Source organism: Haliaeetus albicilla, chromosome Z (assembly GCF_947461875.1).
Source record: "Haliaeetus albicilla chromosome Z, bHalAlb1.1, whole genome shotgun sequence".
NCBI classification, from domain to species: Eukaryota; Metazoa; Chordata; class Aves; order Accipitriformes; family Accipitridae; genus Haliaeetus; species Haliaeetus albicilla.
This window is the reverse complement of record NC_091516.1, coordinates 44,770,987-44,793,488: the sequence shown is the minus strand read 5'-3', so window position 1 is coordinate 44,793,488 and position 22,502 is coordinate 44,770,987. Positions and strand designations below refer to the sequence as shown.

Genomic DNA, 22,502 nt, shown 5'->3' with positions numbered 1-22,502 from the left:
ATGAATGAATACGGCTTTGTTCAGATCAAGTGCATGTGTATACAATTGGGCATGGCTGGGTGAGTCAATGGGGGAGAATGATATTGTGAGGACACTAAAGCAGGGCTGAATACTCGTGCTGCTTAGCAAGAAGGAATGAATTGTGCTTGCTTCTATAGATTGTCCTGTGAATTTTCACATGGGTGTATGCAGGAGCTGGGTTGGTTAAATCTGCGTGTGAACACAGAAGTACTGAGACACTAAGCATAGCTAGAACAGCATTACACAATTCTGTTTCAACAGTTGGGCCACGATAAATCCAGCTGTCTTACTACTGCATGATAGCGCAGATATTACCTGCAGCTTTTCTTTCAAAACTGCTCAGATAAGGAAAGAGGTCTGTATTACACTTTTTTATACATCCAACTTAAGGCAACCTTGAAAGCAAACTGTTGGCATTAGGACTGTTCTAATATAAGGTATATGTGGAAGTGAAACCTGTAGACAGAATAAGGTTATGCAGTTTATTCTGATTTAAAGGGCATTTTAACTCTAAATGAGAAATTAGGCACAGTAAGAACATGTATTGGAACTTACGTAAATGGCTTTTTAGCCTGGTTAATGAGGAGAAAGGATCTAGAAAGGAAAAAGGTGAATCTGTTTTTCTCTTTTTAACCATCAGGTTTGCTAGTAAACTTCTGCTTTGCAGTCTGATCTTGTGATGGCCAGTTTGCCATTGTATTTGCTTGGATCAGTGAAGAAATGCCTATTCTATATTTTTGTACAAGCTTCTTTACACCCCAAGCTCACTGACACAGTTTGGTATAGGAGAGATGTTTGTATCTCTAAACACCTTTTTATATGTCCTTGCCTACCAGCAGTTGGTTATAGTGCCTGATTCTGAGACACTCAGGCAGAGTGCTGCCCCATGGCGAAGAATACAGTTTGACTTCTGATTCCTTTGCTGCCCTGTGTCAGTGGGATTTTATCCTTGACTAACAGTATGCTAGGCACTGTGTTGAAGTGGAGCAAGTTATATGAAACGTGGCAGTTGAAAGAGCATATGGTGATAGATAGGAAAAGGGACTGTGGTACAGATCTTCCTGGATATGTTACTCTTTTTGTAAATGTTACAGTAAAACAGGCCATTGACAAGGAAAGAGACATAAGGTGTGGTTTTGGAGTAGCTGTGCAATGTGCATGAAGTATAGAAAATTGTTTTACAAAACATGCTCTGCTAATGGCAGTGCATGGGATACAAATATTTTTTTGGACTTTTTTCTTTTTTTGACATGGTTTTCTGAAGGGAACAATACCTATACAGCTGCTCTGTCTGTCCTTCCTTCCATAAGTCTTGGATCTATTGGCGGATGTTGGATGGTGTAATTTAAAAAGTCAAGTGGATGGTTCAAGGAATGACCCATTCCTTACTGAGACAAAAGGTAGAACTCTGTCTTTAAACTGTAAACCACAGTATCTGTGTGGCCTGCATTGCCCTATGTGAAGTAGGAGCACACATGGGATAGTGGGGAACTGCAATTACTGCCTGGGGAATCAAAGCATAGACAAGAGAAATGGGGAGGCAAGATGACAAGAACTGTTGTTTATATATCAGCTTGTTAACAGCTGGGTCCTCTCACTGTGAGCATGTGGACTTGTAGAAACCACAGAGCAATCCATCTTCTCTGAAAACTAAGCCTTCTGTTTGGGGGAGTAGCTCTTGAAACCTTGTTATTAAATAGTGGCTTTTTCTTTTTTTCCAACACCTCGCTACCAGTCCACATCTGCCTCAGAAATTTAGGAGCTACCTTTACCAATTTGTGTGTCAGTTACATTTTAGACAAGGAATGTGTCCCTCTCTGGAAATCAAAGGTATGAATGAGCCCTGTGATTTTTTCCGGAGGCAGAGCTGATGCAGGTCTTTCCAACGCTCAAATTTAGGAGCAGAAGGAAAGGCTCTATACAACAGCTCCATCTGTAGAGAGTCTTCTAGAATCATGACCTAAATTTCTGACTTATTAGCAAGATATTAAAAATCCTTCTTTTACTTTTCCTGATCCTGCTGCTGATCCTTTTGGGAATTCAACCATGCACTGATCACTGTATTTGCAGGTTTCCCAAGGCTGTGAAATTTATTTTGAAAAAAAGGCAGTACTGGGCCTACAGGGAGGATTGCCCAACAGGTTCTTGAATTCAGTGTTTCATGGAAGAAAGCGTAAGTGCAAGTATTCATTCATTTGGAAAAGAAATCCGGACAAAACTTTGCAGTCCTTCTGTATGCAGGCTGACCTTTAAGGAAACATCTACCTAGGGCATGTTTGCAATGTGAAACCTGGAGATCACTTTGGGACAAGGAGAGAAATTTGGTATTTCTCAAAATTTTCACATGGTGGTTGTAAAAAAGTCAAAACAAAAAAAACTTAATATAGAATCACTTCTACTGTAGCTAGTGAGTGGTCTTTTGTGACTATGAATTCTCAGACACAGTGAGGAATTTTCATTACATTGTGTTAAATGTGTTAACCATGGTGTTCTCTGACACAAATTCACAGTTTCTAAGTGCTCTTGTCTTCTATATCTCTGCTGACAGTCACATGTTCTTGTCTATGATAGTGGTGGACTTAATTGCCAGTCACAAAAGCTGAGAGAAGAATACATGGTCTGCCTTTTTTTTTTTTTTAAGTACATATTAATAAAAAATTATAATAGATCATATTTAATAATAAATCTCCCCCCCCCCAAAAGGGTGTCCCATAATAAGTCTCCAAAACATCTGGCTTGCAGGAGAGGTCTTTTGTTTTTTTGCTTCATGTTATTTATCATAATTCCTCTTGGTTTCCTCCAGAATACTGTGTCCTTAATCACGATAGCCACTAAATCAGTCAAATAACAAACAGTTCTGTGCTGAAGTTGCTGTTTCAAGGATAAATCTTTTGTATTTCCTTTCAGTTCAAAGAGGCGTTATCCCTAAATACTCAGTTTATTTCAGTGTAGTAAGTTCTCATTGGTTTCTTTTTTGTTTATTCCCTTTAAAAATGTGCTTTTTAGTCAGGTAGAGATATCAGCAAAATTGTGCATTTAGGTATGTTCCTTGTTTTCCTCCTGTGGCTGCACATGCAAATTATGCTTTTGCATATGCAAATACTCATTTAAACTTGTATTTAATGTAATAATATAGGTAGGTCTTAAATGGTATTTTTTAAGACTGTAGAAGAACAAAGACTATGTAACAATAGTGAAGCTTGGACCTTAGTTAATATATATTAGAGGGGTAAACCAGAATCTCAGCTTGTATTTAATTTTTGGGAGGGGGTTGTTGTTTTTTGATCTTGTATCTGCCGACTGACCATTTAGCTAGAGCTATGATTTTGAATTTGTCAGCTGGTCTGGTAACTGAGCCATACTCGTTTTCTTTTGCCTTTGCGTTTTAACAGACAACCTGCTAGGGAGAACTGCTGTGAGTGTTCCCTAAATGCTTGTTGATCTCTCTGGTTGTGGAAGCTCAAATACAAGTTTCACTTACTTTTTTGATCAGTGCACTTCTCTTTATGTTTTGGAGTTTCTTTTGCTTGAAGTTACTCATGCCTCAGGTTACTCTTACTAGATCTACATGACAGAAAATAATATATGGGGTGCCATAGAATGGGCTTGTATAGAACATGAATCAGTAGTTGTAGGAGTTTAGAGTCCGCTCTAATAATCTTGCATTCTGTTAAGAGGTAAGCCACAGGCCTTTAACAATAGCCCTGACAAATGCAGCCAATTGAGACATGAATTTGGAATCTGAGTAGGTGTCTGAGGCCTTCTGGGGATTCTCTGATAACTGTGATTCATTTTGACAGGTTGGACCCACATGAACGGTGGCTGGATTTGGCAGAGAGGAGAGGCAAATTAACTGTATCCCACTTCAGAGTTCAGATCCTGTGTGTGAATGCCCTCTCCAGCCTGCATTTACAAAACCTCAGCATGTTGCCAATCCTCTGACTCTGTCTAAAGCAGATGTGGCAGATACAGCATTAGATCCTGGGTAGCCTGACTAGTTGAGACTTCTGGGAGTGATGCATTGGTAGACAGTGGCTGGCATCCATTCCCTTCTCTTTCCTGTCCTGTGTTTGTCAGTCACTGACATGAAGGAGCAATTTGGAGACCAGTTGAACAAGTTTAGCCATTTGCCTTGCAAGTGCACTTAACCCAAGATGTGGGAGGGGCACTGCATTCAGGCCCTAAGCTGGGATCTTCTGTGCTGGCTGGGCCTCTGAACCACAGAAAACAAATGGCTGATTGAGACCAGTTTGCTGGGCAGTGGCTGAAAGGTTGCTGGGAGAAAAAACCTTGTCTGCGACACTGATGAGCCCTGGTGAAAATGAAGGCACTTTGATTATCACACAGAAAGGCCTGTTCCTACATGCCCATGGGGGAGAGGTGTCAGCATGCTGCTCTCACATTGGATCTTCCCCACATGGCATGGAGGTGACTAAAATCATGATCTGCAGAGCTCCACTGCACATGCAAGGGAGGTACCTGGGATACTTATAGGCTTGTGAACAGAACTGGCATGAAATAAGCAAGCTTGTGCTTTGTGAGGATAGCGTGAAGGGGTATGAGGACAATGTATTCATACCCTCTGGCATGAAGTAAATGTTTTGTTTATTATGTGTACCGTACTAGAAAACTCTTGTACTCAGAACCTTATCGTTCATCAGAAGACTTTTTCTGCACTTTGTCTGACCTACTGCATATAGGCTTGGAATATGAGCTTCCTAAGGTAAAAGTTGTATCTGGGGAGATGGCACAAAGACTTATGGCATAGGAACCCTTTTTCTGGTTGGGATCTCTGAGAACAGGAGAAATAATCTTCTGTAATGGTATTGTGAATAGGACTTCAGACGTTTATGGTAGGTATGTTATAATAGAACTAACAAGCATACTCATTCAAGGTTTTCAAGCCTTTTTGAAGGAAGGCTTCTTTTTTAAAGAAGTAGAAAAACTTGAGACTTCCTAGAAGTGGAAAATTTATAGCTGTTAGCAAGTATAGAAGAAACCAAATGTTGGCACCTGCCAGCTGCTGTATTTAGGCTGAAAATTAGGAGAGTTAATTACATATGGAAACAGGAACAGTCATCTGGGGAGCCCTCTGACAGTTCAGAGCTGTAAAGCAACTTTTACTAAGGAAATACAGATACATAGCTCCAGGAAGGTGAAGCAGACTGCTCTCTGCCTGACTGAGTGCTGAAAAGTGGCTTGGGGTTTGTTTGGGGGTTTTTGGTTTTGGGTGGGTTTTTTTGGGGGTGGTCATTTGACAGAGCAGGTTTGCCCAATCTGACAAATTTAATAGGTGACCTGATTGAAAGCATAGTTATGGTGAGCTGTATAGAATCTTATAGTGCTTGTGCCACTATTATTCATCTGAAGGGGAGGAGTTTATACCCACTGTCCCAGCTGGGGAAGTTTTCATGCCAGGGATTACTGTAGTGGAAATATTTCCAGCCTCAGTCTGATTTGGTACAGATTTACAGATAATAAAACATAGTAATAGTAATAAATACAATAATGAAATAATGTGGGTTTGGATCTTCTTACTTTTTTTTTTTAGTTTCTTGGCTAGAAGCAGCTTTTGCTTTGTTAGATCTCTTCTTAATAACAAGTTAGTTGCTTTAGTCCTTCTGTTCATGTTCAGTACAGTAAGTTCTTGAATATGTTGCCATTATGCTTAAAGCAAATCAGTCTTGACTTTTATCTTGTTTGACAGCATTTTATATATATAATTTTCCTCCCAGTGTATTTTTTGCAAATGGAGAGGAAGAAATACCAAATAACTGTGTTAGACTGCTTTCTGTTTCATGTTTTAGTACAGTTATGCTAAGGATTGGCATGTATTAGTTATCAACATTTGTAATAGGAGAGCAGCACAGAGCCCATGCTACCATCCAGCAGCTCTTGACAGGATTGCACCAGGAGACTGAATGGATGGCATTTCAACTGTAGCACTTTTGGAGATAAACCTGTCCCTGTGATTAGGAAAAATTACTGCTGCATGATACACATCGTTGTCTTTCTTAAAAGAGTGTGTGCAGCTGCTGTCACTTGATTTGCTGTTTGGGCATATGTTGCTAGACATAGGGGATGGGACATTTTTCCTTTGGGTTGACTGTTTTTCACAATAATGAAGCAGTAATTTCGGACACTAAGTGAGAGAAAGAAATGTTTTTCCCTCCCTTTATTATCGACGTCTATCTGGTGGTTTCTGGTCAAACTTTGAATGGAGGAAAACACAATTAATTTAGAATTAAAACATCCATCCCAGATACTTTGGCATCCCAGCTGTTAACCTGTGACTGTAGGACCGCTAAGTCTTGCGCTGACACTCACACCTGTGTGTTCAGTGATAAAAATACATCTTCTAAAATGTCCCTTCTTTGGGATGTGCTTGTGAGGCATCTGTAGTCCAGGGTTTGGGAGCTTGTGCTGAAGAATGTGGTGGGGGTTTTTTTGGTTGACTTTTTGTTTTGTTTGGGGGGGGGTGGTAAGCAAAATAAGTAGTGTAAAATCAGAGTGTGGCAGTATTGCAGAGCCTGAGTAGTGGCTCTAAAGTGTGTTAGGTGTTTTGTTCCCTAATCTTAAAGGAGATCTCTGCCTTTCCTAATACAGTGTTCATTTACTCTGTGGCGGGTGTTTGATCTGGAAATACTTGTGTGTCCTGTTTTTTGCTCTGTCCGTTGGAGTATGCTGGCAGCAGGAGACAGAAGCAGATGCAGCTTCAGACTCACAGCTAGCAATGTACTCCTGGTTCTTTGTGGAAAAGACTGAAGCTGTTGGAATAGCAGTCTGCTGTCAGTCTTACTGGTGCTGGTCTTAAAGATGTAAAGTAACTTGTGGGACAGAAAGAATCTTGTTTGGAAAATCTCTCATAAAGAGAGTAGTCCTTCAGTACAGAACCCTTTAGGCTTGCCCTGCTTTGAATGTGGGGTTGGACAGGGTGATCTCCTGGGGTCCTTTCCCACCTGAATTATTTTATGATTCTGTGGGGATTCTGTTGCTGAGGCCTGCCTCTACTTTCTCTGCTTCAGACTCTTGCCTGTCCTATATTACATGTCTGTGCTCTGCAGTAATTCTCATGTGAGGATTTTTTTCTTTGCCCTGGTCCCCTTGCCAGCTTCTAGAAACCAAGATTAACTTTACCCCTTCAACATGGAGGAATGATTCCTGTTACTTTAATCAGCTGATTAAAAAGCCTATATAACCAATGGGACTTACACAGCATGCAATGATTTTGCAGGGGTCATGGGAGTGTGGTAATGGAGGGTAAGGGGTGAGATTTTTCTAACCTTCACATTTTTCTAGTCTCCTAATGGGGGAAGGAGACTTGTTTTGAAGATAATTTCTTTTTGCTGTCTTTTTTCCTAGTTCACAAAATACAGGTAAATATAATGTTCCTTTGAGAGAAAGAATGGCACAGATGGGTTCAAGGAACTAAGTTTAAACAAACAGCTTGTTTTGTGTCTTGTTCCTTTTCAACTGAGAACTAAAATCACAAAGCTTCTTATTAATGCAGGAAAAGAATAGCCTTTGAGTATTTCTCTGAAAATTTTTTAGCAATATTTTCAGTTGTAGCTGATAAACCTGAAAAGCAAAAGGGGTGAACTATGTGCAAGTGAAAGCGTGCTTTTTTTGCTGAATATTAGCAAAATTCTCTGGTAAGAATTGCACTGGATTGACTGTGCTGACTGATTGGATCTTGCTAATTTGTCCATCCCAATTATTCTATATCTCGTGCTAGTCAGAAATCTTTTGACAGAGGGTCTGCCTTGTGATGTTTCTGGTATGAACAGGAGCACACTTCTATTTCAGCACCGTTTGGTAACTGATTTGTGGCAATTGTGTATTTGTCCTCTGAACTCAGACTGTACTTTGAAGATGGCATAGAATGCAGCTGTGTGAAACTAGTTTTTTTGCTGGTAGGGTGTTAGTGCCTTCTGGTTTGCACATCTGACTAGAGATTCTAGTAACAGATACTTTCCTGTCTTTCAGGTATTGATAGCTGATGACTACTCAGATCCGTTTGATGCCAAAAGTGAGTTGAACAGAATGGGAAAAGGGGAGAACACTGGCTATATGGAACCGTATGAAGCCCAGAGAATAATGACTGGTAAGAAAAGACAATTGCACATGTGATCTTTAATTGCATGGCAGTTCACATGGATATTACAGCTGCTATGAAACAGAAATGTCCTTTGGCATGAAAAACCATAAGATGCTTAGGTAGGCAACAGTAAATGCCATGACAGCTTTTCAGGTGCCTGCAGATGCCTTGACATCTAAAAATACTGCTCTGGATTTTACTACTGAGTATAGATGGTTTGTACTGTCATGTGGGAAGATGAAAATGGGAGCAGTGGGAGTTGGAGTGTGTATTGCTCAGCTTGGCAATGTCAAGGCTGTCATCTGTGTATGTGGTAGGGTTGGCCAAAGCATGTCATTGTGTTAGTTCACTTAAAAACAGTTGATCGACTTGCTTATGGCCTTTTTTTCCTCAATTAGATTCAGACTGGTTGGTCTTCCCTCTGTCAGAGGAGGGCTGCAAAGCTGCATCTTTATGTACCTTCCTTCCTTCCTTCCTCACTTCTCTGATTTTTTTTTGTACCAATGGTCAAAATGAGACACTTTAGGATGCCTTTAACTGCTATTCTTAGTAGCATCCTTCCTCTTCTGTCATGTAGGGAGATGGTTAATTGTGGTATTGTTGTGGGAGTTTGTACTGTTTGAACCCCTTGTCCTGGCATTATGTGACTGTAATGTCCGTGTATTTTTCTCATATTATCTGCATCCATTTCCTACTTGTTGGCTGTACAGTCTGTAAACTTTTCTGGGGTATGGGACCATATGGTTTTTATTGTATGATGATTTGACTCAGTCAACACACATTTTTGTGCAGATCAATTGTGCATTTCTCAGAGTTATACAGCAGGTTCTCTTTTTCTCTTAATGAGGTAAAAGTCAATTTTGTGCCCCGTTAAGTTGATTGTATGCTTTCCTTTTCTATTGGCAGCTCCTGTTTTGGGCCCTCAGGAAAGATTAATCAGTGGGGGAAGATGAGGCTGTTGGATGCAAAGATCCTTTTTTCATGCAAGTGTTCCTATTTTTCTTTTCTTAAATAGCATTTCTGAAGAGAGACAGAGGAAATGACATGCAGACTACATTGTTCGGAAGTTTTCGGTATCTTATAGTGGGGCTGGGAGCTTTTATTTCTCATTGGTGTAAATCTATTCATTTTAGTTGAGTAATTTCTTTGAAAAACAATTTAGTCCAAATAAGTTCTCGCTCTTTATACAGCGGTGATTAGCATTTGTAATTTTAACTATGAAGTTTGCTGTGCTTTGGTTTATTTTTTCCTGAGTTTAGGACAGGAGCTTATTTTATCTCCTTTTCCAGATTAGCCATAATAAATGGGGTGGTTTAGTGGACAATACCGAATGCCTTAGCTAAAGTAAGGGACAGTAAACTTGCGTACCCTTGCAGTTGCATGGCACCCTTTTGCCAAACTGGTGTTTGGTGCAGCTGATATATCTGCTCCATATGTTCTTATAAAGCAAACATGAGGAGCTCTCAAAGATGCTAGAGGCACTTCCAAAACTGGGGTTTAATTGAGTATAATGATGTAGCAAGTGTTCTGAATACGCGTGTGATCAAGCCAGGAGAAGTTGCTTGATATCTCCCTGAAGATGTTTAGTGTTTTGAGATTTGGGTATTTGGTTTCCAGTCATCTTGTCCTAATGCTGGTAGAAATAGAGAAAGTCTTCTGTCGTGGTTTCAGCCCAGCCGGTAACAAAGGACCACGCGGCCGCTCGCTCACTCCTCCCGCCCCCCTCCGGTGGGATGGGGGGGAGACGGAGGAGAGAAAAAAAAAACAAACCTGGAACCTCGAGGGTTGAGATAAAGGCAGTTTACTGGAACAACACAAAGAAATTGCAACAACAACAACGGTACTAATGAAAAAGTATACAAAAAGAGTGATGCACAGTGCAACTGCTCACCACCCGGGACCCGACGCTCTGCCACTTCCCCCACCGAAAAGAAGAACCCACCCCCCGGCCCGCTCCCCCTTTATATACTGAGCATGATGTCACATGGTATGGAATAGCTCCTTGGCCAGTTCAGGTCAGCTGCCCCGGCTATGCCCCCCACCTCCCAGGTTTCTGTAAAAAAAAAATTAACTCTATCCCAGCTGAACCCAGGACATTATCCACCCCTTATTCTATACCATCTACATCATGCCCAGATCTTACATTTTCCAATCGACCACTACCACTTCCTTGTCTTATATATATAAGTATATGGACTTGCGTCCGTCCCCGTCGTCCCCCCGCACACACACACACACACGCAAATGGTATTCCTTTAGCGTATGGGCTATCCCTCTAATGTGTCCATTGATTTTATTTAGTCCATGACTTTGGGGCTCCATCTGTTGTAACAGTTCTTCAGGATAAGAGAGATGGTATGAGATGTTGGGTTGTTGTATGCTGCCTCTGGAACTTGTGGCTAGTACATTTGGTGCAACTCACGCCCTTAGTCTGCAGGTCAAAGATGTTGATCTTGAGGAAATTGCTGGGTGTCAGTTCAAGTTCTGTCGCTGTTGTACTTGGCTTAGTTTCAAAGTCCATCCCGCAGTCATTTGGGTAATTCTTACAGTAGTACCCTTGATATGGCATATAGACACTATAGATACAATGACATGCATTGGCAGGGTATTTAGCAGTTAGGTATCATACAGCCCAATTCACTGGCTATTCTCTCCCAAAATCAAATCTCCCTGAGGTACACATCGAAATTCCCCATCCTTCTGCATCACCCACCAGGTGTACCCAGGTCCCTGAGCAAAAACAACCCCTTGAATGGGTTTGCCTCTGCTTGAGGGAGGACTAACCCAGACTGTCTTTCCTAACATACTCCTCATGCGCACTACAGGGACTTTATCGCCTTCTACAGTATGTGGAAGTCTTGGTTGGGCGGGGCCAGCCCGATTGGCGGATCCTCTAGTATTAACTAACCAGGTGGCTTTTGTTAAATGTGTATCCCAATGTTTGAAAGTCCCACCCCCCATCGCTCTCAATGTAGTTTTCAGCAGTCCGTTGTATCGTTCGATTTTTTTCCGGAGGCCGGTGCGTGATAAGGGATGTGATATACCCACTCAATGCCGTGTTCTTTGGCCCAGGTGTCTACGAGGTTGTTTCGGAAGTGAGTCCCGTTGTCCGACTCGATTCTTTCTGGGGTGTCGTGTTGCCATAAAATTTTCTCTTCAAGGCCCAGGATAGTGTTCTGGGCAGTGGCATGGGACACAGGGTATGTTTCCAGCCATCCAGTGGTTGCTTCCACCATTGTAAGCACATGGCACTTGCCTTGGCGTGTTCGTGGGAGTGTGATATAGTCAATCTGCCAGGCCTCCCACTGTTTATATTTCAGCCATCGCCCCCCATGCGACAGGGGTTTTTGCCGCTTGGCTTGCTTAATTGCGGCACATGTTTCACATTCGTGGATGACCTGTGCGATAGTGTCCATGGTCAAGTCCACCCCTCGATCTCGAGCCCATCTATATGTTGCATCTCTCCCCTGATGGCCTGAGGTATCGTGGGCCCACTGAGCCATAAATAGCTCACCCCTACGTTGCCAGTCCAGGTCCACCTGAGACACTTCAATCTTGGCGGCCTGATCTGCCTGCTGATTGTTTTGATGTTCTTCAGTGGCCCGACTCTTGGGTATGTGAGCATCTACGTGACGTACTTTTACCACTAGCTTCTCTATCCGAACAGCGATATCTTGCCACAGTGCGGCAGCCCAAATGGGTTTACCTCTGCGTTGCCAGTTGCCCTTCTTCCATTGCTGTAGCCACCCCCATAGGGCATTTGCCACCATCCATGAGTCAGTATAGAGATAGAGCACTGGCCACTTTTCTCTTTCAGCAATATCTAATGCTAGCTGGATGGCTTTCACCTCTGCAAACTGACTCGATTCACCTTCTCCTTCAGCAGTTTCTGCAACTAGTCGTGTAGGACTCCATACAGCAGCCTTCCACCTCCGATGTTTTCCCACGATGCGACAGGACCCATCAGTGAACAGGGCATATTGCCTCTCATTTTCTGGCAGTTTATTATACAGCGGGGCCTCTTCAGCCCGTGTCACCTCCTCCTCTGGCAACATTCCAAAGTCTTTGTCTTCTGGCCAGTCCGCGATCACTTCTAAAATTCCTGGGCGACTGGGGTTTCCTATGCGAGCCCGTTGTGTGATCAGTGCAATCCACTTACTCCACGTGGCATCAGTCGCGTGATGTGTAGAGGAAACTTTCCCTTTGAACATCCAGCCCAGCACTGGCAGTCGGGGTGCTAAGAAGAGCTGTGTTTCAGTACCAACCACTTCTGAAGCGGCTCGAACTCCTTCATATGCTGCCAATATCTCTTTTTCAGTTGGAGTACAGCGAGCCTCGGATCCTCGATATCCCCGACTCCAAAACCCGAGGGGTCGGCCTCGGGTCTCTCCAGGTGCTTTCTGCCAAAGGCTCCAGGTAGGGCCATTCTCCCCAGCTGCAGTGTAGAGCACATTTTTAACATCTGGTCCTGTCTGGACTGGCCCAAGAGCTACTGCATGAACAATCTCCCGCTTGATTTGTTCAAAGGCTTGTCGTTGCTCAGGCCCCCATTTAAAATCATTCTTCTTCCGGGTAACTTGGTAGAGAGGACTTACAATTTGACTGTAATTTGGAATATGCATTCTCCAAAAGCCCACAACACCTAAGAAAGCCTGTGTTTCCTTTTTATTAGTCGGTGAGGACATAGCTGCTATTTTGTTGATCACGTCCGCAGGGATCTGATGACGCCCGTCTTGCCATTTTACTCCTAAGAACTGGATGTCCTGCGCAGGTCCCTTGACCTTACTTTCTTTTATGGCAAAGCCAGCCTTCAAAAGGATTTGGATTATTTTCTTCCCTTTCTCAAAAACTTCTTCTGCCGTGCTGCCCCATATGATGATGTCATCAATATATTGCAGGTGCTCTGGAGCTTCACCTTTTTCTAGTGCAGTCTGGATCAGTCCATGGCAAATAGTGGGGCTGTGTTTCCACCCCTGGGGCAGTCGATTCCAGGTGTACTGGACACCCCTCCAAGTGAAAGCAAACTGTGGCCTGCACTCCGCTGCCAAAGGAATGGAGAAAAATGCATTAGCAATGTCAATTGTGGCATACCACTTAGCTGCCTTTGATTCCAGTTCATATTGAAGCTCTAACATATCTGGCACAGCAGCGCTCAGCGGTGGCGTGACTTCATTCAGCCCACGATAATCTACTGTTAGTCTCCAATCCCCATTAGATTTCCGCACGGGCCATATGGGACTATTAAAGGGTGAGTGAGTCTTGCTGATCACTCCTTGGCTCTCCAATTGGCAAATCAGCTTATGGATGGGGATCAGGGAGTCTCGGTTGGTGCGATATTGCCGCCGGTGCACCGTCGTGGTAGCAATTGGCACCTGTTGTTCTTCAACCTTCAGCAACCCCACAACCGAAGGGTCTTGGGAGAGACCAGGCAGGGTAGACAGCTGCTCAATCTCCTCCGTCTCCAATGCAGCTATACCAAAGGCCCAACGGTACCCTTTTGGGTCCTTGAAATACCCCCTCCTGAGATAATCTATACCAAGGATGCACGGGGCCTCTGGGCCAGTTGCAATGGGGTGTTTATGCCACTCATTCCCGGTTAGACTCATTTCGGCTTCCAATATGGTTAGCTCTTGGGATCCCCCTGTCACACCAGAGATACAGATGGGTTCTGCCCCTTTATAACTTGATGGCATTAGGGTACATTGTGCACCAGTGTCTACTAGAGCCTTATATTCCTGTGGGTCTGACGTGCCAGGCCATCGAATCCACACTGTCCAGTAGACTCGGTTGTCCCTCTCCTCCACCTGGCTGGAGGCAGGGCCCCTCTAATCCTGGTTAGAATATCTGTTACCCACTTTTTGCACATGTGAATCAGAAGTCCCTTCAAGAGGATCAGAAATGAGATCGGCCCATCTACTGCGCCCGGGGGACTGCTCACGGGAAACTGGAGCAGCAGTTTTCCAAGAAGAATCTTCTTTTCTGGTTGCTTTTTCTCGCAACTCCCGTACCCGTGAATCCAAGACTGAGGTAGGTTTTCCATCCCACTTCCTCATGTCCTCTCCATGGTCACGCAGGTAAAACCACAGGTTAGCCCGTCGTGTGTACTTTCTCTCTCCTCGCTCTTGGGCAGAGGAACGCTTACTCCCAATAACTGCAATGCGGGCCTGTACAGGTGAGGAGGAGGACATATCCACTTTGAATTGCTGGAACTCTCGGGACAATTCCTCTACAGCTGAGACACAGGCCCGTAGGGAGGAAGAGAGACTTCCTTCATATTGCCGGAGTTGGACAGCCAATTCATCCACCGTTTGTCCATAGCCTTCTTTCCAGGACATTACTGCCAATGAGTTGGCATAGGTTGGTGGTGCACTTCATAGAAACTTCCGCCACATCGGTTGTGTGCATTGGACTTCATCTGGATCTGTGGGTGACTGCGCATTTTCTGGATCATTATAAATCACCTCCAGCACGGCTAATTCCCTCAGGTACTGGATACCTCTCTCCATGGTGGTCCACTTGCCTTGGTGACATGTAACTTCATCCCTGAAAGGGTATCTTTCCTTTACACCTAACAGAAGTCGCCTCCAGAGGCTGAGGACTTGTGTTTTTCTCCCAATCGCCTTGTCGATATCCCCTTCTCTAGACAGAGATCCCAACTGCTTGGCTTCCTTACCCGCTAATTCCACACTACTAGCCCCATTATCCCAGCATCGGAGCAGCCAGGTAACAATGTGCTCACCTGGGTGGCGGCTAAAATCTTTTCGCATGTCACGCAACTCACTCAGGGATAGAGATCGGGTAATTATTTCAGGTTCTGCCTCTTCCTCCTGTTCTCGCGATGACCCTGGTTCATCTTCATCTCTCACTGAGCGAACTGATTTCTTTGTGTGTTTCTTTTTCTGTACAGGGGCGACTGATACTGGCACAGGTTGGTTCTCTGGTTTAGCTGCAGTATCTGTCACCAGGGTAGGGGCAGCCACCGTGCTTGTTGTCGGGGTTGGGGTAGCCACGGTGCATGTTGTCTTGTTTTCCATCTTTTCCCCCTTTTCCCCCTGGGGGTGCTGCATAGTATCAAGCAGGGTTTGGTAGATACCGGCCAGGGCCCAGCACAGTGTAGTGAGTTGTGTGTCTCTGGGATAGCCACAGCATTTTCCTTTCAAAAATTCTATCACTTCATGAGGGTTCTGCAGTTGTTCGGGAGTGAACTTCCAAGTCACTGGAGGTGAGAAGTTCTCTAGATACCTGCCCACATCCTCCCACATGCCGTGCCACCCATAAATATCCAGCTTTGGGACAGATCTCTGGGTGGTACTCTTAAAGAGCCTCTTTGTAGCCCTAGACAAGACCTGAAACATAGTCAGGAGGCATAGCACTAACAGCACACAGGCTTGCGCATCCCAAGGATATTCAAAATTCTCAGAAACTGTTGTAATTAGTTGGAAAGAGAAAAAGGAGGGGAACGGATGGGGGGAAGTATCCCCCCCTAACTTCCCCGTGGGTTGGGTGTAATTACCAATAAAATCCGACAGAAGGTGCCCAAAGTCTGGAAATGATATCACTGCCTCATACAGATAACAGCTTAACCTCATGACCAGTGATGTAATCATTTCACAAGTCGACATTGCCCAGTACAGCAAAATGATAATCCCAATCACTCTCCCAGAGATGAGATACGCAACTACAGGCAATACATAAAGCATATAAGAACTTACAAAACGCCACCATGTAAACAGCTGAATCAACATTGTGACTAACATCTATTTATCTAGTATAAGAAATGCGTATGACAAATTTGTTTCAACACGCTCTGGCCAGATCTGTCGTTATCTCAACCCTTCGTGCCCCACGTTGGGCGCCAAAAAGGACTGTCGTGGTTTCAGCCCAGCCGGTAACAAAGGACCACGCGGCCGCTCGCTCACTCCTCCCGCCCCCCTCCGGTGGGATAGGGGGGAAGACGGAGGAGAGGGAAAAAAAACAAACCTGGAACCTCGAGGGTTGAGATAAAGGCAGTTTACTGGAACAACACAAAGAAATTGCAACAACAACAACGGTACTAATGAAAAAGTATACAAAAAAGAGTGATGCACAGTGCAACTGCTCACCACCCGGGACCCGACGCTCTGCCACTTCCCCCACCGAAAAGAAGGGCCCACCCCCCGGCCCGCTCCCCCTTTATATACTGAGCATGATGTCACATGGTATGGAATAGCTCCTTGGCCAGTTCAGGTCAGCTGCCCCGGCTATGCCCCCCACCTCCCAGGTTCCTGTAAAAAAAAATTAACTCTATCCCAGCTGAACCCAGGACATCTTCCCATAAACCTTGGTGAGGTCAGATTATAATCCACTATATTCAAGCATGTGGTTTTATGTTTGGGTTTTTTATTGCACAGATGTTGCCTTTGTGTTTTACTTGACAAATGAAAATCCAAAGGCATCTTTTTGGAGAGTTTTTAAAGATTCAGTTTGTATTTCCCAGGTGAGTTCTATTATGTATCTACTACTACTAAAGAAGACCTTTGGACTGCAGTTTGGTTGGCCTCAAAATGTTTACCGTTTTGTTTATTATGGTTTTTTGTTAGCTGTGCTGTCTCCTGAACAAAAGAACATTATATGGCTATCCATTTAGCTAATTAATCTGGTGAAGTCCTTCTGACTGTATTTAACATGGGTTAATCCCAGAGAGGGGGAATCTGCATACCCCAGCAGAATGCGCTGTAGGAGAAATAGAAGACAAAACAGCTTTTTGCCAGTTATTCCTTGTTTACCGATGTACCCTAACTCTTGATCAACTCTGGAAACCAGGTGTAAGGGCTAGTTTGAAATAGGAACCTAAAAGTTTTTGTGCGTGCTGCATGCTTCTTGAGTTAGTAGAGGATTAGGCAAAAGCAAATGTCCATATGAAATAAGACCCTACTATTTCAATTTGAGAAGCTAAGCTTACAACTGAATAGAAATGTATGATACCTGCAACAACTAATGTGTTCATTCATAATTTATTCTTCTTCCCTGAAAGCTCTGTGGGCTTGCAGTTGTGATTGAGTTGGTTCTTATCTGATGTTTCATTTAAGAAAAAAAAAAAAAAAAGCCTTGAAGTTAATGATTTCCATAAACTATTGAATGGTCTATCTGATTCCATGCTGTCTGTGGTTAGAATTATGTTTAATCTGGCTTGAAGTTTCTTCTGCTGATAGCGTCCCCAAAAATACTGTCTTCCCAGATTTATGGTTATGTTGGTTGAAAGAAATAGTTTGGAAAGGCTTTTCGAGGAAAGACTTGACCTGAGGCTAAGGTAAAGCATGTTGAGAAAGAATGCATGTTTATAAGAAGCCAAACATACTTGCTGGCCTGTGCTGATATTCATAAGTGTCTGTCCTGTCTTCAGGAAGTCCATGCCAGACGTTCAGAGAAAATCCCTGGGAATCCAGTTCCGGGTGTGCTGTGCAGTGTGAGTCTTGGGTGGGTATGCACCCAAAGCCACAGGAGTAGTGTTGGATCTTTGGCTTATCCCCAATCTGTTTGGGGATTGGATGTCCTAGTGTAAATACAGATCTCTGTGATCTTAATATCTGCCATACTGTATTCTGGACTATGCATGGAGTGAGATCTTGGCCTGGCTGCTATCATGTATAACAAGTAGAGATAGCTGAGAAGATGCTGATTTCTAAGGATCCTGAGAAGTAGATGGACCAGAGAGAAAAAAGTAACCTGCTAAGAAAATACTGGCATTGCTGATACTGCCTTGATAACCACATCCTAGCAAGAAATAGATGAGGAAGGACTGGAGGCAAAGAGAAGAGGAGAAAAGAAACAATGCAAGATAACATTACTGTGACTGGGGTTCTTCATAAAGCTGCAGCCCCATGTGCTGATTTATAACTGCGCTGTCTAACAGCTGAAAGGACTCTATTCTCTCTTGGAACAGTGGTATAAATCCCCATTGTTCCCTTGGAAGGGCTAGACTGTCTATCCAAGTATGTTGTAAGTATGTTGTTTCCACTGCTTTCTTATGCAAGCTTTCAATTCTTATTTTTCTTCTAGCATCAGTCTGTAGCTGCTGCAATAACATATGGCCCATCACAGAAACAGGCCTGTGCTGCCTTACCAAGCCTGTAACCAAGCATCATTGCTTGGATCAGGTGTAGGAGGTACTTCATGCTTGAGAGAGAGTTCCCCAGCAGAGCAGTGACTGGAGACGCTGCATTTGAACAGAAGTGAATGCTTGAGACACTGTTAGGCCAGAGTGGTGGTGGCCATACCATCCAGGCTGTTCCGTCATCTGTTCTTATCAGGGAATGCTGGGGTAAGAGAAGTTAGGTTCCGCCTGAGTATTTACTCCCATCAGCCTGCACTGAATGTCAAATACTAGAGAGGGGTCTGTTTGTTTTCTGTGGTAATCCCTCACCTGAGAGGAGGAAAAGTGCCTTCAACTCATGGATATGTCTATGCTGGGGAAAAATGTGGGGGGTTTTTTTCCCCCTTTAAAATCCCGTTAAAGTCATAAGGCCCTATCCCAGCCATACCCTGTGAGCTGGAAGGGATAGTGCCTTTCTACTTTCTCCTGGCAACTGCACCTGTTGACACAGCTTTTCCAGGTATCTCTGCCTCTCAGAAGGAATTAAGTCCCCAGACTGCGTGAAATATTTGCAGTCAAATGCTAAATCAAGGCAGTCTATACCACAGCCATCTGTGTGCTGGATCATAGAGTGCACCTAAAACTTACCTTTGGAGGAGGATCCAATTTTGGATTATCACACAGGTGGAGATACACTGTCAGCCAAGTTGTTGCACAAAGAACTGTATCCTTTTAAGATATGATAAAGAATACTGGCTACAAGAATGAGATAATAGACTGCATCTGTTGCCCTTCTTAACTGGCTGCTTGGCTTTGAAGGGAGCCCCTTACCTCCAACTCACAACTGTTTGAATACAAGGTGCCTAGCATGGTACATGCTGTAATATTAAAAGCAGTTTACTTGAACAATAGTAAAATGAAAGTCAGTTCAAGTCTTAAACTAATTTGGAACTACATTATCAAAAATGGGGGGATGGCTCTGTGAGAGGGGAAGTAAAAATCATTATCTGAGGGGCATGTCTACCTTCAGGGATACATGTTGGCAAAAACACTCCTGTCTTTTCCAGATCAGGAGCTGTGTTTTCTGTGCTCTAGGATGGGTAGTGAAGGAGAGTTAGGGCAGCCTAGGCCCTTGAGTTAGGACAGTGGTTTGAAAGATGAGGTAAGCGTACGGTACATCAGTGCCTTGATTTCTTAGAGGCCTAGAAGTGCCTCAGAACTGTGCCCTGCCTGGAAGTTCGAATGTACATCATGTTTCTCCTTTGCTTTTTTAGGCATCACCTAGCACTGTGCCAGGGACATCAGCCCCTGCATGGGGTTCTGGCCTCTGTCAGGCATCTGCCTCAAGGATATGGCAGACAGGGAGAAACCCCTCTTCTTGTATTTCAGAATTCTGTAGACTTCAATGGGTAGCATTTCTGAAAATAGTTACTTTCCTGAGATGTAACGTGCCATGTGGTATTTCTCATGGAGCAAATGCTGTGCTGTGAAGAGACTTCAGAAGGCTGTCGTAACACTATTGATAAAATATATATGGTGCCTCTCTTCTGTTCATGCTAACTTTAGAGGCTACTTGGGGCATAAAAAAATCTCCGTCTGGACAGTCAAAGGCAGGTATTTGAGGAAGCAGGAATTCAGTTTTGTTATTGATGCATTTCTCACAAGAGGGTAGTCACACAGTCATCCTGGGAACTGGGCATGTTAGATCTTGTAGGTCAGATATGCTGACCCACGAGAATCGGGGAAAGTTCTCAACATGCATTGAGTCAGTCCTGAGTCAACACAGCAGCATGCTGCCAGTACCCCTTGAAGACTGGAAGATCTAAGTAAGTCGCAAAAGGGCTTCTGGCCATAAATGGAAAGCTGAATTCAAGTCTCCCAGATGTAGTTAAATCTGAGAAGAACATGTCCTTTCCCATACAACCTGGTCCGTGTAGGGCAGACTGAACAGATGAGCTCGTGTACCTGCTGCAGGGGTGGGTGACTGGTACAGGAGAAGGACCTGTGTGCTGGACCTGAAGAGGTGGAAATTGTTTCTAGGCATACTTTAGAGCATTTAAATCACACAGAAATACCTGTTGTCTTGCCTGTGTTGTTCAATGGGTTCATCAACCTGGGTGATGACATATCTGCACTATCAGCAAAGGTGAACATAAACTAGGGGAAGTGCTTGATGAGGAAGGATAGAGCCTCCATCCAGAGGGGCCTTAACAAATGTGAGGATTCTGTCAACAGGAACTTTTCTGAGGTTAAACAAGGGGGATATTAGAGAGAATTCCAAATGAAAATTCACAGCTTTGTTCGTAGGCTCACAACAGTAGCGTCCTCCTTCCTTTCTTCTTTTTCTGTGTATTTATTGTTCTGCCTCTATATACATCATCCTGGCTATGCAGTAGAATAGGAGTGAGCAAGTTTAACTAGCTCATGCCTAGGGATTTTGTGCTATGCCTCCCTCCCTGTGGATGCAGAAAGCTGAGCTTTGTCTCTAGGTGCAGGCAATGCTAGAAGAGCAAATGCCTTCATGCGCTTCCCTGCTTCCTTCTAGGGACTGTGGTAAGAGTCTGTGCCTGAATCACAGTGGAATCTCCAATACATGACAGGCAGCCTAGCAAAAGCAGTGCACCTGCCTTAACTGGGAGCTCCCCATGGACATGCTGGGAGCAGTAGCTCTATTTTGCTGCAAGCTATCACAGAAATGCTGGGAGTGTGGAGAAAACAGTATTCCCATGAACCTGTACCTACTTCAAAAGGTCTTGGACGTCAGTTTCGCTTGTAAGTGGAGAGGCCGTTTTTTTGTTCAGACATGTAACTTCATCTGAATAGCCACTACAGCACATTGGTGGTGAGTCAGTTCTGGTAAAATCCTTTACCAGATGGCCTCTGGCATGTTGCTTGTTGGCTCTGAGTTACCACTGCAAATAATGTAAAAAGCAATGATAATTACTTTGATAAATATTAGGCCGCATAGTTTAGTATGTACAGCATGGGATGTTTAGAGAGAACATTTCTGGCCCATTGAAGGTCACTGAGCCTAGCAAGCCAACCTGAACTTTAAGCACTGTAGTGTCTCTGTTTAAGATTTGCTATCTGCTTGTATTTGAACATGACAAACAGCTGTAGCCAACACAGAAGAGGAATTGTGTTTGGCCACTAAGGTCAAGAGCTGGCATAGTTTTCAAAAGACTTTAAGCTTCTTTTCTTGTTCCTACATTGGTGTGTGTTCCAGTTCTAGATTCTGAGTATCTAACACTAGGCTAGCCATAACTAAAAATCAGTCCAAAATGAGAATTTATGCATCATCAATCCATCTCATATGGTATTGTAATTTCCTCACTAGAACTCTTACATTCATTGCCCTGTTGCCAGATGGTGTGAATAAGACTACACGCTGGTCATTCTAGCAGAACAAGTTTTAAGATTTTTTTCCTTTAAAAAAGTGTGGGAAAAAGTGCAAGGTAACTCTTCATTCCTGAAATTTGAAGTGTATGTGCTCTCAACTCATCATTTGCAATGTGGAGAGCCACTGAGTGAGATTTGAAGAAGTTCAATAGCACAAAGAAGTAAGCTTGTGACTAGTAACAAGATGGCTTTGTTTACATGTTGGGAGTTTTCTAAAGGGCTGCACTGGAAATCATGGGGAACTCTTCCTAGAGCTGACAAAGAAGGGGATGTTTGATGTGTCCTGAGCATACCCATCATTTGGAGCACAGTGCTCCACAGTGCATACAGTGTTACTGTGTGTGTTTATAGAGCCTGGTCCTCACCTGCTGCTAGCCTGATTGTAGTGCAGAATTCCCTGCAGCCCAGTAGAAGTGAGGACATATGTTCTGAACAGCTGTGCCTGTTCTTTAAAATATCCTAGAAGTAATGTTAGTTAGAAACCTCCTGGGCTTCAGCATCTATTTCAAGTTATTTCTTACTTCATTAGAAATTTTGACAGAGACTTCATTCAGCAATGATTTAAAGGGAAGAAGTTGTCTAGGGACAATTACAGAAGAGGACATCTTCCTTTGCATTAGGTCTGATGTGCATGAATTGAAGCATGTTTGAAATAATGCTGGATCTGCTTCAACACAAGTCCTTAGCTTCTCTCTGAGCAAAGCAATAGATCTCACTTGTGCTGTGAAACTGTATCGCTTTAGATCCATGTTCAGTTCCCACGATGATCAGTACTCTCTTCCTGTCTTCACGGAGCACTTCACACCCCATCAGGGAGTGTGAGGAGATAAGGGCAGAATGTATACAATCTTATTCCTTATGTTGGGAGAGACTGTGGTGTGTTGTGGTTGCTATAACTGGATGCATAACTGA

The 22,502-nt window shown here is 43.6% G+C and overlaps 1 protein-coding gene across 2 annotated transcripts in view; it reads left to right on the top strand.

Moving 5' to 3' along the window:
* Positions 1–22,502, top strand: part of SHB (SH2 domain containing adaptor protein B) — an 81,106-nt gene that overhangs the window by 13,129 nt on the left and 45,475 nt on the right. For both annotated transcript variants that reach the window (XR_011323343.1, XM_069777031.1), the window contains exon 2: positions 8,008–8,125. Coding sequence is in view for 1 of the 2 variants with exons in the window: in XM_069777031.1 (XP_069633132.1) it covers positions 8,008–8,125 (118 nt within the window). In the remaining variant the exon portion in view is untranslated. The remainder of the gene's footprint in view (positions 1–8,007; positions 8,126–22,502) is intronic.